Source organism: Alnus glutinosa, chromosome 3 (assembly GCF_958979055.1).
Source record: "Alnus glutinosa chromosome 3, dhAlnGlut1.1, whole genome shotgun sequence".
Classification (NCBI taxonomy): domain Eukaryota; kingdom Viridiplantae; phylum Streptophyta; class Magnoliopsida; order Fagales; family Betulaceae; genus Alnus; species Alnus glutinosa.
This window is the reverse complement of record NC_084888.1, coordinates 4109433-4125101: the sequence shown is the minus strand read 5'-3', so window position 1 is coordinate 4125101 and position 15669 is coordinate 4109433. Positions and strand designations below refer to the sequence as shown.

The window sequence follows — 15669 nt, the reverse complement described above, 5'->3', positions numbered from 1 at the left end:
CCCAAACGGTGAAGATGATTTTTGCACTGGTTCACTCATCTGTTAGCCCACCAACTAGTATTGGGCTGGGCTCAAATCTCTGATAACCATTCTACTGGCTCGACTCACTCTTTATAGGCTTAAGTGATCGGCCCAGGAGCTAAAAACTGAAGAAAAAAAAAGAAAAAAAATAAAGGGAAAAGTACACATATCCCCTTCAAACTACCACTTAATTGTCAATGTACTCCCCAAACTACCAATTGTGTCAATTGCCCCCCTCAAACTACTAAAAAATGTCAATGTTCCTCCTGATACCAACAAAAAGACAAAAATAACCCTAAATTTTTTTGAATAAGACAAAAATGTCCTTATAAATTCGAAAAAAAAAAACTAAAACTAAAATATTATTTTTTAAAAAACAAATTAAATAAAAAACGAAAAAAAAAAATAAAAAAACGAAAAAGAAAGTTTTTTTTTTTTTTTAAAAAAAAACAAACGAAAAAATAACTGAAAAATATAAAAACAAATTTATTTTAAAAAAAAAACAAACGAAAAAGAAAAAGGAAAACCAAGTTTTTTATTAAATTAAAAAAAAAAGAATGATTTTTTGTTTTAAAAAAAAACTAAACGAAAAAATAACTGAAACTTACAAAAATAATTTGTTTTAACAAAAAAAAAACGAAAAAAAAACATTTTTTAATTTTAATTTTTTTTTTGTATAAATTTTTGTTATTTAATAATTTTTAAAATATTTTTTTAGTTTTTATTTTATTTTAATAATTTTATGAAGGGTATTTTTGTTATTAGGGGGACATTGACAGTTTTTGGTAGTTTAGGGGGGGACATTAACACAATTGGTAGTTTGGGGGGGACATTGACAATGAGGTGGTAGTTTGAGAGGGTTATGTGTACTTTTTCAAAAAAATAAATTATAATCATAATTGCAGTTGAAATTATTTCTATTAAGTTAATTATATGTTTCTTCTATGTAGAAAGATACTTTGACGAGTTTTAACCTCCCAACCACATTTGTTCCTTTTGGTTTGGTTACCAATCATCATCAATCAGTCACAAGACAAATGAAATGTCACATATTTCCCTAAAAAAATTTCACCCGGTGTATCTCAAACCAAAAGAAATATCACTTGAGATTGAACAAAGTGAAATTGGATGGAAGGAAAATTGTTTATTAAATTGGCAGTGTTTAAAATATAACTAATTTTCACGTATATTTTTAATTTTTACATGCATTTTTAACGATTAGGATCCTATCAAATTATTTATTTTAATTTGAGAGGATTCGGACAGGTAATTGTGAGAGACCACTTATGAGACCCGTCTGACTGAAAAAGTGGTTGAACAACTTAATTTTTATTTAGTCAGGTGAATTTCATAAATAATATTTCACAATCATTTCTTCAAATTCTCTTAAATTCGGACAATTAATTTGAGCGAATCCTATATCATAATTTTTACACGTGGTTTTTTAGAATCATGTGAGAATTTGATGTGTTTTGAACGTATGTCTTTAATAAATTGAGTCTGAAGAAAATTATTACAAAAAGGGATTCAAAGGAAAGCTTTTTATCTTTTGAAATTCCCAAAAATCAAATAGAAATGCTACGTGTCCGATTGCTTCTCTCCAAAGGAAACGAACCAATTCAGGTGATGCATCCTAATCAAGCACCCACCCACCCGTGAGTCGGTGACCCACCCACCAAACCAATTCACTGTTTCGTACTCTACTTTCTACGACGGCGTTTGGTTCCGGCGGGACTTTTGTTAATTTGTAATTTAAAACAATTTATTGTCGTTGTCTTCCGGTCATAAAATTCAACATCGAAAACCTCCAACGTTGTCGTTACTGTTCGTTACCGTTACATTTATGATTTATTCCTTTGACTTCACTTGATATTTATCTTTCACTGGGTAATATTCGCAACAAATTCAATCATCATTAACCAGTTTCAATTAGCGTCAGCAGGTTGGATGTCGTTGAATTTCACCATTTGGGTATCTCTCAAAAATTAATCGTCTCTACTCTACTTTGCTTCGAGTTGTCAGCATTTTCTTTTTTGGATCCGTTGTTTGGTTGCTAAGAAACCGCTGGAAAAGGAAACAAATTCTAGAATTGAAGAGACATTGAGACACGTATCATGAAAGTTAGCGCTAGGAACAAGAAGATTACCAAATTTGAAATGCCCGCTCTTACACGGGCCGTTGACTTAAAAAAAATGCCGATATTTCTTTGTCGTTTTGTCTTAAGAAGAGTGATTATGCTTTTGACTATCACAGTAAAACGGTCAAAAAACCACTTGATTAAAAAGCGGAGACTTGGTTGTATACTAAAAGCGTCCGAGTAATAACACTGTAAAGTTCCTCCTCCGCCAGTCCAACCAAGCTTCACTGTCCGGAATCGAGCCCACATGGGGCCCCCTTTCAGCCCCTAGATTATGGGCTTCTTCTCTCTCTCTCTCTCGCTGTCTCTCTCTCCGACCTCACTGTATGTTGTTGTAAGAACTAAGAAACAAAAGAAAAATTAAGAAGACAACAATATAAGCACAGTGATTGATTCGTAAACCCAAAGAAATCTGTGATTAATTAAACAACCACTCCTTCCACCACCACCACTCCCCAACCTCCCCCAACCAAATCAAACCCAAACTTCAAACAAACTCGACAAATAGCCCACACCTCCACACACACACACACAGACTCGCGGAGTGAGGAAATGAAGTTCTCGGCGTGGCAGCAGAGCTACGCGAACAAGCGGAGCAGCAGCTTCAGGGCGTCCTCGGGGCCGTTGGATTCTTCATCGGACGGCTCCATCAAGTCCGCGTCGGCGATCTTCTGGCTGGTCCTCCATGGCCTCTGCTGCCTCATCAGCCTCGTCCTCGGCTACCGCTTCTCGCGCCTCGTCTTCTTCCTCGTCTTCTCCTCCCCCGCAGCCAACCTCTACACGTCGCCGTTTCGCTCAGCCTCCGAACTCGCCCAAACCCTCAGCCTATACTCCACTCCGGCCGCCACGAATCTCGAGCTGCCGGCGGCGAATAGAACGGCCGGCATCACCGCGAGCCCGAGCAGCCGGGTAGTGGTCGGGCGGCACGGGATCCGAATCCGGCCGTGGCCGCACCCGAACCCGGTGGAGGTCATGCAGGCGCACCGAATCATCGAGCGGGTCCAGACAGAGCAGAGGCTCCAGTTCGGGTTCAAGAACCCTAGGACTGTGATCGTGGTGACTCCGACCTACGTGCGGACGTTCCAGGCGCTGCACTTGACTGGAGTGATGCACTCGCTCATGAACGTGCCTTACGATCTCGTGTGGATCGTTGTGGAGGCCGGCGGGGCCACCAACGAGACCGCTTCGATCATCGCCAAATCGGAGTTACGGACTATCCACGTCGGGTTCCGTCAACGGATGCCAAGTTCGTGGGTGGAACGGCACCGTTTGGAGGCTCGGATGCGGCTTCACGCTTTGAGGCGAGTATATTTTCTTTTTGCTTTTACTTTCTGTTTGGTTGCTTAGAAAATTGAGCTAGAAAATTTAGATACTCACTACATCCTCTACTATGAAAGACTAAGAAACAACTTAAGCTTGACCAAATTGCTTCGTTTTCTCGGTTTTCTTGTGAATTTGGAGTAGAGAATTTAGGTTGTTGTTGTTAGAATATGAATTTGATGTACTGGGTCTGTGATGGAGCAGAATTGTGAGAGAAAAGAAGCTGGATGGGATTGTGATGTTTGCAGACGATAGTAATATGCATAGTATGGAGCTCTTTGATGAGATACAGAATGTCAAATGGGTTGGTGCTCTTTCGGTTGGGATACTTGCTCATTCGAGTGATACGGGCGAAGAATCATCAGCATCTGTGATTCAGAAAGAGGATGAGGAGAACCGGGCAGTGCCTGTCCAAGGTCCTGCGTGTAACTCGTCTAATCAGTTGGTTGGTTGGCACACCTTTAATTCCATACCCTATGCGGGGAAGAGTGCTACTTACATTGGTGACAGGGAGATTGTGTTGCCCAGGAAGCTTGAATGGGCTGGGTTTGTGTTGAATTCCCGGTTGCTTTGGAAGGATGCTGAAGAGAGGCCGGAGTGGGTGAAGGATCTTGATACATTAGATCATGCGGATGAGGATGTAGAGACTCCATTATCTCTACTGAAGGACGTTTCTTTGGTGGAGCCACTTGGAAGCTGTGGACGGCAAATCATGCTCTGGTGGCTCCGGGTTGAAGCTCGTGCTGATAGCAAATTTCCTCCTGGGTGAGTCTTTTATATTTTGCTATTATTATTCAACATCCTAATGATTCTGACAAAAGTTTGTTTTCCCTTTCGGAATATCTACTTTGATAAGTTTAAAAGTAGCATTGCAACGTCATTTCAGATGTTGGTGATGGTTCCTTTTCATGGTGTTAGACATGTGTGTCATCACTGAAGGTTGTGATATGCTTGGGTACTGTCACACATGTTATGCATGTTGGAATTGTCACTTTAACTGACCGTTGATGACCATCCTCCCTAATGGTTTGAGTCATTGAACTGATAAGATCAGGCTGATCTTTTAGTAAATGGCTTCTTTATTGATCTGAGTGTAAGTTGAAATCAGAACTAGTCAAAGGGAATCTACTGCCTAATATTAGAGATCAAGGTGAACTTTTCTGCGGATTCAAACTGATTGACAACCCCATATCACTTATTATTTAAAGCACTGTCCCTTAAAAAATTTGGAAAGTAGACATTATCAAAAGAATGTACTGATTTGAGACGGACTGTGGCATGAAAATTAAGCATGATATGCTTTTGTACCTCACAGTTCCTCCAATCTGCAAGAATTGCAGTTTGAGTGACACGAAATAAGTTTTATTCCCTTATCCTTTTAAAATTAAGTGTACTAAATGTAGCCTGTTGAAGCTGAACATATTTCAAAATAAAACATCTTGTTGAGGAGGTAAACAGAGTTGCTGATCTAGTGCTTAACCTTTGCCAATTGTCTCATTTTATTGAGAATGGAATGTTGGGCTGAACTTGTGGGTTCTACTTGTTCTGCTCATATGGTTATTTGAATGCAATTATTGTATGATGTTTTACCCCTCAGAATGCTAGTCGTAAACCTCTTGATGATTGCTATGTCAGTTTTAATGATGCATCAGCTGTGTCCACGTTTCTAAAAATCTATAGAAGAGAATGGTTAGTTGCTCCTGTATCTATTCACTTTCAAAATGAGTAGAATGCTTGCGATCTATTTTGTTTTTAAGGTCATATTTAAAAGTTGCCTTTCTATATATATATATGTATAAGCATAAATATTACTCATAGATGCGTACAGACACATGTTTTGTTGATCATGATTTGTTCATGATTATACAAGTCATCTTTGGTTAAAGGTATATGTATGTTCCTTAACAATACAGTTACAAACCGACTTATGCTGCTTTGTCCTTTCCAATTTTATGCGTGTTTTTGTGTCCAAGACCCCATAAGGAAGTCATGTTGTTCAATTCTCTATTTTTTTGGTATGATGTCTTGCTAGTGGCATGTCCTGTTTCACTTGGGTAGTAATCTTATTTGTCAGGAGTTGAAAATCCCTAGCAGCAAGGAGTTTAGGTCCACATGACATGTCATATTTAATCTTCTTCATCTTCTTTGATTCACTATGCACATGACTATTAAAAGGACCTGTATACAGCATTTTAAAGGCCTCTCTATTCTGTTTTATCAATCCCCCATCATGTTAGAACCTGGAACGCCATTCCACTACTTTCCTTTGCAAGACATCCCCTCTGTATCAAATTCTTAAGGCTGTCCTAGCTCACATTCTTTCTTGACCATCAGTTTACCCACTAGAGCTTATTGGGTAGCATTTATTATTATTATTTTTTAAAAACATGTTTGGGTAGGTTTTTTAAATTTAAATTCTACTTGGGTTTTATCCAACCCGATTTTAACCCAACTCAAAAAATATATATATATAAACGAAAAAAAGAAGAAAAAGACTAAAAGTAAAAATAACCCAGGGGTGGCTGAGCCACCGAAAAAAGCCACCCCTGCGTGTCTGGGGGTGGTGGCTGGACCACCCCTGAAATGGCCACCCCCATTAGTTTTGTATTCGAACCACCCCAAATTTTTATTTTTATTTTTTGCAATTTTAGATTTAATTTTCTTTTTCATTTCAGTTTTACTTTTCCCAATATATTCAATTCAATTCACATTACCAAACATGTTTTTTCAATTTTGTTTCAGATTCTCTAAACCATCCAATCATAATTTCAAAAAACAAATTTTCTCGGTATTTACAATTTTGAATATAGTATATAATAGTAGAATAAAAAACAAAGAAAAATCGCACACCCAAACGAGTCCTAAATGACCTTACTTTTAACTTTCCTCGTGTCACTTATATTTTTATTTGTATTTGTTTATTTTAAAGAAAAAAAAAATATTTGCTTAGTAGTTTGCTATGTGGACTTCTGGTAATATGTCAAGGCCCCACAATGAATCAAGTGTTGACATAAACCTGACATAACACTGAAAGAGCCCTATATACATGTCTTGACAAAGCCTTAATCCTGATACAAATATCTAGACGAGCCTGCGACATGAGGGACCTGCAGGCTCTCCTTCAAGATGGTTTAAGCCATGGCCTAACCCAACCCATATCATCCCCTCATCATACTTCATGGGAGTTAGCTTTGCCACTAAGCCAAGCCCCTTTGGTGGTTTATGCTTATTTTTAGTTGATTGGTAACTATTATTGCCTGATGTTAATAGGGAATGTAGGCATTTTTGGATAATGTTCCGGTGAGCCCATTCATAAATTTCATTGGACAATCCTTATGCATTAAGAATTACTGTATCACAGTCTAGTGGATTGGTTTAGTTGGGCCCCACCTGTTCTATCATGTCAGATGCAAGGGACTATGTTGGAACCATTCTTGTTATGAGTGAGTTTAAGGCCGTCATATTACTTTCAGATGCATCTAAGCATTCATGTGCCACAAAGTATGATTTACGTGTTTCAGCTGGAGATGTGGGTCCAGGAGTGGGGTGGTTTAAACGTGTCTTTAACTAGTAGTCGCTTATATCCTACAAAATTATGATCGATGTGGCCTGGTGATGCTTTCCAGAACCACTATTTTTTTAAGATGATGACTTTTAAACATCATCCAGCTCACAGACCCAATATCTATCATAGAGCAAATGTTAGAAGAGGGCATGGAGAGGCTAACTTTGGTGCATTTGATCGCTTTTTCTTTTGAAGAATTGGACTCAAGGTTGTCAATTTTATTCCATTTTTGGTCATTCTGTCAAAAAATTGAAGATATAGGACTAGTTAATCCTCCATTTTTAAAAGGGCTTGACCCTGAGGTTTTTCCATATAAATTATGCAGTTTTGTGGCTAGTTACTATACTTAGAGTGATGTTCTGAATCTGAAATTTGGTGGTTAATGAAGAAGTGGCGTGTGAAATTTCAATAGATGACCTCATTTATAGTTACTTGACTTGTGACGATGTCCAGTGTTCTCTTGTTGTACTCAAATTTTGTGCTGAAATGCCCTGTGCGGCACAATGCATTCGTCATATTTTTATTAGTTGTCTAGACTCCCTTTTAAAAAAATTCTTTCTTTTTTTATCTTCACTATATTTAGGATAATAAGCACAATCATAAGCAAACACATTACTGATTACACATTCAACTTCCTTCAAATTTGTGCGTCTTCTAGGTGGGAGGGATTGGGTGTTTGATTGGGGGTATTTTCTGTTTTTTTTTGGGTGTGTGATGGGGTTCTACTGTATTTTGGGTTATTTGTAGCTTTTGGGAGTTGGGTTTTGATGGGGGTTCGGTTGTATTTTGGGTTTCTTGTGGGTTTTATTGGGTTTTCTTCGGTGGGCTAATTGGGTTGTACCTTGTATACTTCCTGTGTACTTAGGAGTGCCTTATGCTTTTTTAATAAAATTTTCTTACTTATAAAAAAATAAAATAAAAAAATAATGTGTGCTCTAGGACTTTTAAGACCTCCCACAAGGTGATATGCTATGCTACTTGGCCACCGGAACTAAAGGCTTCTCACAACTCATTGTGTATATAGACCTTCATACTTCTCTAGCTTTTGATGCTTCCATAAGTAAGATTATTAGCATTCATCAATGGTGTGACTTCTGGATGTCTGTGACCATCTTGTTTCTTCGAAAGTTGGTTAATCTAAAAGCCAATAGTGGTGTACATGTAAAAAATGTTCCACATTTTGGACATCCTGAGGCATTGTATTCTTCAATGTTTGGTTCTGTGATATGAACACATGAAAGCCTTAAATTTTCTATTCTCATTGTATTCTGCTTTTAGTGTGGCATAATATGCATGGGCTGTAATTGGATCTGAATTTTCTTTTCCAATTTCTATTGACTGGATAAGTTGTCCAGCATGCATAACATGCACTGAATTTTTTACGTGTTTTATACAGATGGATAATTGACCCTCCTTTGGAGATTACCATCCCATCGAAACGTACGCCATGGCCAGATGCTCCTCCTGAACTCCCATCTAATGAGAAAGTATTGACTGGTGTCCAAGAACACATAGTGAAGCATTCTTCAAAGACTCGAACATCCAGATCTAAACGCAGTTCTCGAAGTAAGAGAAAGCGCGACACAAAAATAGTAGAGCCGCAGCTTCCTGTGAGGCATTCTGAAAACTGAAAGATTAGCCTGGGACATCTGAGATAATATAATGCTGTGTGAATTTGAAACCAGTGACCTTCAGAATCACAATTTGATTGATAAAGCTGAAACGCAAGTGGTGTTACGGGTACATACGGGAAGGGAAGGCACCGGTTGTCGCAAGCCAGTCACGCAATTCAGCTTGAATTCAACATAAGTTTGCGCAATTTCTTTTTTTTTTTCATTTATTTTTTTGTTGGGGTGATTGATATTCTGGTCTCATGAAAGAGTGGTAGTTTCACTGGATGCGTCTCATGCCTTGCAGAAAGCTTGTATCCAATAGGGTTCAAATTTTATACAGAATCTTCTAAATAGGAATCATAGAGTTGCGTTCAGTTGTGTTTCTTAGAAACGATACCAAATGTAATAAAGCCTTCATTCATTGCAAAAAGATTATCCTTTGCTATTGTGCATAAATACAGCATGACTAGTACTATCTAAGCCAACGGAATTCACCACAAATGAGCTCCCTCGTGTGGCAGAAATTGCTCTGACGACCATTACTCTCTGTCTGTCTCTCTCGTCTGTGGGTGGCTCAGTTTCAGAAAGCTTTTTTGTTATTGAAGTGCGTATTTCGTGGCCGTAACGTGCATGTGGCCGTGGGACTCTATTTCGGGCCTTACCATGGGCGTGTTTTCCAGCTCCAAAACCGGTGCAAAATAAATGATTGGAGACGAAATAAAAAACTTGAAGCTCCCGGAAATGGGCGGATGAGGGCATATGCATACGGTGGCCAATTTAATTAAGAGAGTGTGGCTCAAAGTTCAAACCTGGTGCGGCAGTGCCGGTACCCCATGTTCCACACAACCTCACCACTCTCAGCCAATCAATCCCGAGGAAGCATTTATGTAGCATCTGTCAAATAGAACAGAAATAGTTGTGCTACATGGTATCATGGATCATGTGCAATACTTATGTCCTATTGCATTGTAATAGGGCAGGGTAGGTGAGTGCCCGGATAGTTGTCGGAGTAGGTGGGATTTTTCCAGCACTCACATACTATTGCTCTATTGCAGTTCAATAAGGCAGGGTTATTGCACTCCATCTTATCGATGCTATACCTACGACTCTTTTATAACTTATTGACATGTGTTAGTAGTCATGTCATGACGTCAACCACTAGAAAAAAAAAATTAACACGTTCTAATCACATGCAGACAAGTGTTAATAAGTTGTAAAAGAGTTGTATGTCTTGCATTTTTTAAACAAAAAATGTGTACTCTCACGTTTGGCCGGAAGATGATCATTTCCATTTCAAATAAAATTGTTCAAATTCTTCTGAATTTTACTTAAAATGGAAAGGAATGACGAGAGGATGTTATTCCCTTTTGCATCCCAAGAATACGATAGATGATAGAGTAATATCTCTTGCATAACTCTAACTACTTATTTTTATGATCAACCATTAGATTTGTTTTTCAATATGTAGGTCATAAATATTCAATGGTTGATCTGAAAAAAAATGTTGTTAGAATTGTGCAAAAATTATGTTAGAGTTGTACAAAAAACATTACTATAGAGGATATTGGTCACTTGTTGGTTTTTTTTTTTTTTTTTTTTTTTGGCTTTTGGTATATGGAATTAACGACGTAGCACTGGATGGGCAGAGAGAAGCTTTGGTTAGATGGATTTGGTGGGTGACCATACTGACTGTTAGTTGGACCTAACTTTCAAATAGAAATAGGACGGAACTGACCTGTCAAAATGTTATTGGCTGAAGAAGTGTAAGCCTTGTGGATAGCATAGACCAATTCTTTGTGCAAAACCGAAAGATAATATAATGTGAAATATAAAGCAGGTTATAAAATTAGACACAAAAAATTACGGTGTTTTGCCTATAACTTATGTATATTGAATAAAGTTTAAGGAGTTATATTTTAATTTTTTTTTTTTTTTTTTAAAGTAATGTTTACAATATGACAAACTTTTATTTATAGGAGAATCAAATACTACAAATAAATTTTAATTACAATTAGGTAATAGTTCTTCAACCGTAAATAAGTCACAATCATCAATTGAAATTAAATAATAGTCTTTAATTATAGCTAAGTCATAGTTTTGAATTACGATGATCTTCAATTGTATATTGAATTCTTCAACTCTTACTATACTCCAAACAAAAACCAATAAGAAAGGAAATTTCCATAACTGAGACTAACATGTTTTTATTTATTTTTTTTGATAAAAAATCAAATTAAAAAGTCAAAGAGTAGGGAGACGTATCAACCTCGTTCCTTGCTTTAATATTGATGGATGTGGAATTTGCAACTTCCGGATTAAGGAAAGTTTTAGGCTTTTTCTTGGGCACATAGAAATCGCAGAATTACTACAGAGAATTAAATTGAAACCAAAATTTAAAAGCTAAGTGTTGAAAAGTCAGCATTTCTCTTTTATGATACAATTTCGTTCCAATTACTCAGCAAAGACGGCCTTTTTGCCATTGTAATCTGTAGCTTTATCTCATGCGCCTTCCATTTTTATTTTCTGCTTTCGGTGGCCATTCCTTTTAATTTGCTTGGCCATACAGTGGCACGGAGTTCGAGTTTTCTGACGGGTTTCGGATCAGCCTTACCTCTGATCTAAGCAAAGTCGTTCCTACGTGGCAATATCTCATTCGCTTAAAAAGGCGGCTGTCACCCCCAAAGCTCCAGTTCCCCATTATTGGGGCTTCTGTGTTTTCAAACTACTCTCAACTACCAGTCTACCAAAGGGCAAAGGGCAAAGGGGCCGGGGGTCCGCTCAAATTGTTAATAATTTACATATTTTTGTGAAAAAGCGTATATTAGAAAGTTAAATTTTATATGAAGTTTCTCACAAAAAGTTTTCGAATTTGTTAGAAATTTAAATAGTTTTTTTTTTTTAGAGAATTTATATAAAATTTAACTGTTTCTTAGGTGGTCGGACATTTCAAAATTCTGTATTTCTCATTAACTTTTTCACGAAAAGCCTTTAATTGCTATCAATTTGAGCACCCAATTGTTGTGAAGTGAAATTTTTGTTTTTATTTTTTTTGCTATCTCTGTTCATCTTCGTATAAAAATATGTAAACTTATAATTATGGGTCCTTTTAGATTTGTAATTTTAAAAAATGTGATTTAAAAATAGCGATTTTAAAATATACAATTTGAAAAAGTAATTTTTAAAAATACAGTTAAGCGTTTGACAAAATCACAGTTTGGCCTTTAAATCGTAGGTTTGCTTTTAAAATTCTACGTTTTCAAAAAAAATAAACTTGCCTGCAATTTGAAAAAAAATAAATTTTTGTGTTTTCAAATCTTAATTTTTTAAAAATGTAATTTTCAAATAGTTCATTTTCTGCGATTTAACTTAAAATTATATATTTTATCTACAAAATTACAATCTCAAATGCACCCTAAATATGTGAGATCATGTGTGAGTTTTAAAAATTTAATGATAAATTTACAAAAAGAAAAAGAAAAAGAAAAAAAGAAAAGTAAACGCATTAGGCGTTGGAAATCCCAATCCGGTTCGTCTTGTATTTCTACACCAAAACCGACCCCCACGAGGCCACATGGTGTGGCAGTTCTGCTCCGATTTCTAGGAGTTAAGCCGTCTCTCTCTCTCTCTCTTAATTATTTTCCTTACATTCATGAACCAATCCCGAATATTAGACCAAATTATTATTATTATTTTTTTCTTACCCTTTCTGATAAGCAATTGATTTTCTATATAAACCCAACTCCTCTGGCCTCTTCAACAAACAGTCCACTCCGTTCTCTTTTCCCTTTCTCTAAGAAACAAGACCTTCCACCCATCTCCTTCCAACATGGCAACCATGGCGATGGCAATATTCGCCCTTTTCTTCCTCTTCTTTGCTTCGCTATCAGCCTCTGATATGTCCATCATCGGCTACAACAACCACCACGACCAACCAGCCTGGCGGAGCGACGCCGAGGTCATGGGCATCTACAACTCGTGGCTCGCCAAGCACGGGAAAGCCTACAACGACCTGGGAGAGCACGAGCGGAGGTTCGAGATCTTCAAGGATAACCTGAGGTTCATCGACGAGCACAACACCCAAAAGCGCACATACAAGCTTGGGTTGACCAGATTTGCGGATTTGAGCAACGAGGAGTACCGCGCCATGTTCTTGGGCACCAGGACTGACCCTAAGCGAAGGGTTATGAAGTCCAAGAACCCCAGCCAGCGGTACGCTTTCAGGGCCGGCGAGAAGTTGCCGTTGTCCGTCGATTGGAGGGCCGCAGGCGCTGTTAATCCGATCAAGAATCAAGGAAGTTGTGGTAAGCAAATTTCTCGGCCTGATCATCATCAGATTGACCAAACTTCCTTCTTATAAGATTATTACATTTAAATTTAATGTAATGATGTTTGGTATTTTCGGTAATTACCCTATATTTATTCATTTTATTATTATTCTGGTTTTCTTATTTCGACAATACTTGGATAAAGTCCGTAAAAGAATAGATTTGGGACTTTTCGGTGGCAGAGAGCGGACCGGTTGATTGTTTATGTTTTATTTCTATATATTTTATTTTAATTAAATAGAATTAATGTTGGAATATATTCAAACTTATTTTAAAAGATTAAATTGAGTAAAATAATTAATATTAGAGTTGATCAATGAGATTAATTCACGAAAGTGCCCTATTATAAGACATTAAGACGAGTTCATTTACATTTTATTTTAATTATGGAATTCGATCTCTTATTTTCAGGTTTATTTTATTTTTGCGTTAAAATTCCAAATACAATACTTGGACAATGAAATTTAAGAGACGAGAAAGTTTGTAAAGTATTGAATTTAAGACTTGTTGGTGGCCGAAAGTGGACTGGTCGATATGAACCATACGTTACAACTTTTGGTCACGTCAAACAAATGGGGTAACGAATTAAATACGCAGACGTCAGGCCGGGCCGAAAGTTGAATAACTATTTATTTTGTTGTGATTATTATATGATATGAGACCTACTTATTCTTTTTAATTTAGCTTATTAAATTAATATGCATGTGTTCCATTTTTATTGGTGAGCAGGAAGTTGCTGGGCGTTCTCAACTGTGGCGGCAGTGGAAGGCATAAACAAAATAGTGAGCGGCGAGCTAATCTCTCTATCGGAACAAGAACTTGTGGACTGTGACAGAGACTACAACGCTGGGTGCAACGGAGGTCTCATGGACTACGCCTTCGAGTTCATCATCAACAACGGAGGGATGGACTCTGAATCACACTACCCTTACCTAGGCGTTGACAGCAAATGCGACCCCGTTAGGGTCAGTAATTAATATAGAACTCACCGAATCCATTTTCTATTTATTTATTTTATTTTATTTTTAATATTTTTGGTCTTGGATAATTGCAGAAGAATGCTAAGGTTGTCAGCATTGATAGCTACGAGGATGTTCCGGCCTTCGATGAGAATGCGTTGAAAAAGGCCGTGGCACATCAGCCTGTTAGTGTTGCTATTGAAGCCGGTGGCAGGGCCCTGCAGCTCTACGACTCAGTAAGCTGACTCTTGCTATTGTTCTCAAATCTCAAAGTCTTTTATATATATATATATATTTCTATAGGGAACAGATAAAAAAAACACTCCTTACTATACAAACTCATATCTCATGGGTCTTACCCCATGTGAAAGGATGTGAAAAATGTGTGTAAAGAGTATTTTTGTAACAATTCCTATTTCGATGCTATACAAACTCGAAACGCCACTTCTAGGCATGGTCCTTTTTGGGAAGCCTGATTGTGGACTTTGATAGTTGCTTATATATTGGTTTCCTTCAAAAAAATTTCAGGGTGTATTTACCGGGGAATGTGGGTCAGCCCTAGACCATGGTGTGGCTGCTGTTGGGTACGGCACAGAGAATGGGGTGGACTACTGGCTGGTGAGGAACTCATGGGGAAGCAACTGGGGGGAGAGTGGATACATCAAGATAGAGCGCAATGTGGTTGACGCATATACCGGCAAGTGTGGAATTGCAATGGAGGCGTCTTACCCCGTCAAGAATAGCCAGAACCCAAGCAAGCCTTACTGGGCTTATGAAAGCGCGGTGGAGATGGTCATCAGTGCTTGAAAACGTCTCTCCATGGATGTTATGGGCCGCTGAAGAGGAAGGAAGTGGCCTAAATCTACCCAAGGATGACTGGGCTGTTGTTGTTTGCTTATTTGGATAAAGATGATTGTTGTAAATAGCCAAATGAAATTGCACCTCAAGAATTGATGATGGGGGCATGCAACTCAATCATTTGCTTAAATTCGCAATGTTATTCTGAAAATCACCATGGATTTGAATCAAATAGATCTGTCAACTCATTGTCATTTCCCTAATTTCAGTATCCGTTTGAGCAAATTATATTTTCTCTTCTATATATAATTATCGAGGGGTGCAACCTTAGTACACAAAGTGTATACAAGAGTACCTACAATCTAAAGAAAAAGAACACAAATTCGAAAACTCTACAACCAAGAATACTTCCCAATTCTTCTACTTCTTCCACCTTACCTATTAGAACAATTTCAGATTTTGCTAAATTGATTCTCAATTCTAAAGCTGCTTCGAAACATAAGAAAATACATTGCAAACTTGTTCGTAATTAGCATCACAAAGAATTAGCGTATCATCATCAAATTAAGTGTAAATGAGACACCACCAATTCTCCTTTATTCCTCGACCCCACTGAGAACCCTATCAAAAGACCCATATCCGTTGTTGCAATCATCATCTGACTCAATGCCTCTATAACCACCACAAACAGGGGTGGACCCACTTGTAAGGGGGGGGGGGGGGGACATTAAGTTTTAAAATTCTTTCTAAAATATGTAATTTTTAAAATTTGTCCCCCCAAAATAATGTTGTTTGTCCCCTTCAAAAAATTTCTTTTAGTTTTGCCCCTCTTTTATAAGAAAGAACCGAAAATACCCTATTACATTTTATTTATTTATTTTTTCTTTTGGGGGGGTGGGGGGACTTATCACAATGTGTCACTTTCAGCTCC

General features: G+C 37.6%; 2 protein-coding genes across 2 annotated transcripts; both read left to right on the top strand.

Moving 5' to 3' along the window:
* The first annotated feature begins 2464 nt into the window (after window positions 1-2464).
* Window positions 2465-9112, top strand: LOC133863671 (beta-1,4-xylosyltransferase IRX14). Its single transcript, XM_062299712.1, has 3 exons — window positions 2465-3459; window positions 3683-4243; window positions 8440-9112. The coding sequence occupies exons 1-3, from the start codon at window positions 2711-2713 to the stop codon at window positions 8672-8674; spliced, it is 1545 nt and encodes a 514-aa protein (XP_062155696.1). The 5' UTR covers window positions 2465-2710; the 3' UTR covers window positions 8675-9112.
* A 3290-nt stretch (window positions 9113-12402) lies between these two features.
* Window positions 12403-15001, top strand: LOC133862846 (cysteine proteinase mucunain). Its single transcript, XM_062298730.1, has 4 exons — window positions 12403-12957; window positions 13711-13946; window positions 14036-14176; window positions 14469-15001. The coding sequence occupies exons 1-4, from the start codon at window positions 12483-12485 to the stop codon at window positions 14745-14747; spliced, it is 1131 nt and encodes a 376-aa protein (XP_062154714.1). The 5' UTR covers window positions 12403-12482; the 3' UTR covers window positions 14748-15001.
* The last annotated feature ends 668 nt before the right edge of the window (window positions 15002-15669 follow it).

Excerpts from the sequence above, each read along its gene's own strand:
- LOC133863671 (XM_062299712.1), top strand. The coding sequence starts at position 2,711 with ATGAAGTTCTCGGCGTGGCAGCAGAGCTACGCGAACAAGCGGAGCAGC. Across the intron at positions 3,460-3,682 it reads ATGCGGCTTCACGCTTTGAG|AATTGTGAGAGAAAAGAAGC; the intron begins GCGAGTATATTT and ends GTGATGGAGCAG. Across the intron at positions 4,244-8,439 it reads GATAGCAAATTTCCTCCTGG|ATGGATAATTGACCCTCCTT; the intron begins GTGAGTCTTTTA and ends TGTTTTATACAG.
- LOC133862846 (XM_062298730.1), top strand. The coding sequence starts at position 12,483 with ATGGCAACCATGGCGATGGCAATATTCGCCCTTTTCTTCCTCTTCTTT. Across the intron at positions 13,947-14,035 it reads GCAAATGCGACCCCGTTAGG|AAGAATGCTAAGGTTGTCAG; the intron begins GTCAGTAATTAA and ends GGATAATTGCAG. Across the intron at positions 14,177-14,468 it reads CCCTGCAGCTCTACGACTCA|GGTGTATTTACCGGGGAATG; the intron begins GTAAGCTGACTC and ends AAAAAATTTCAG.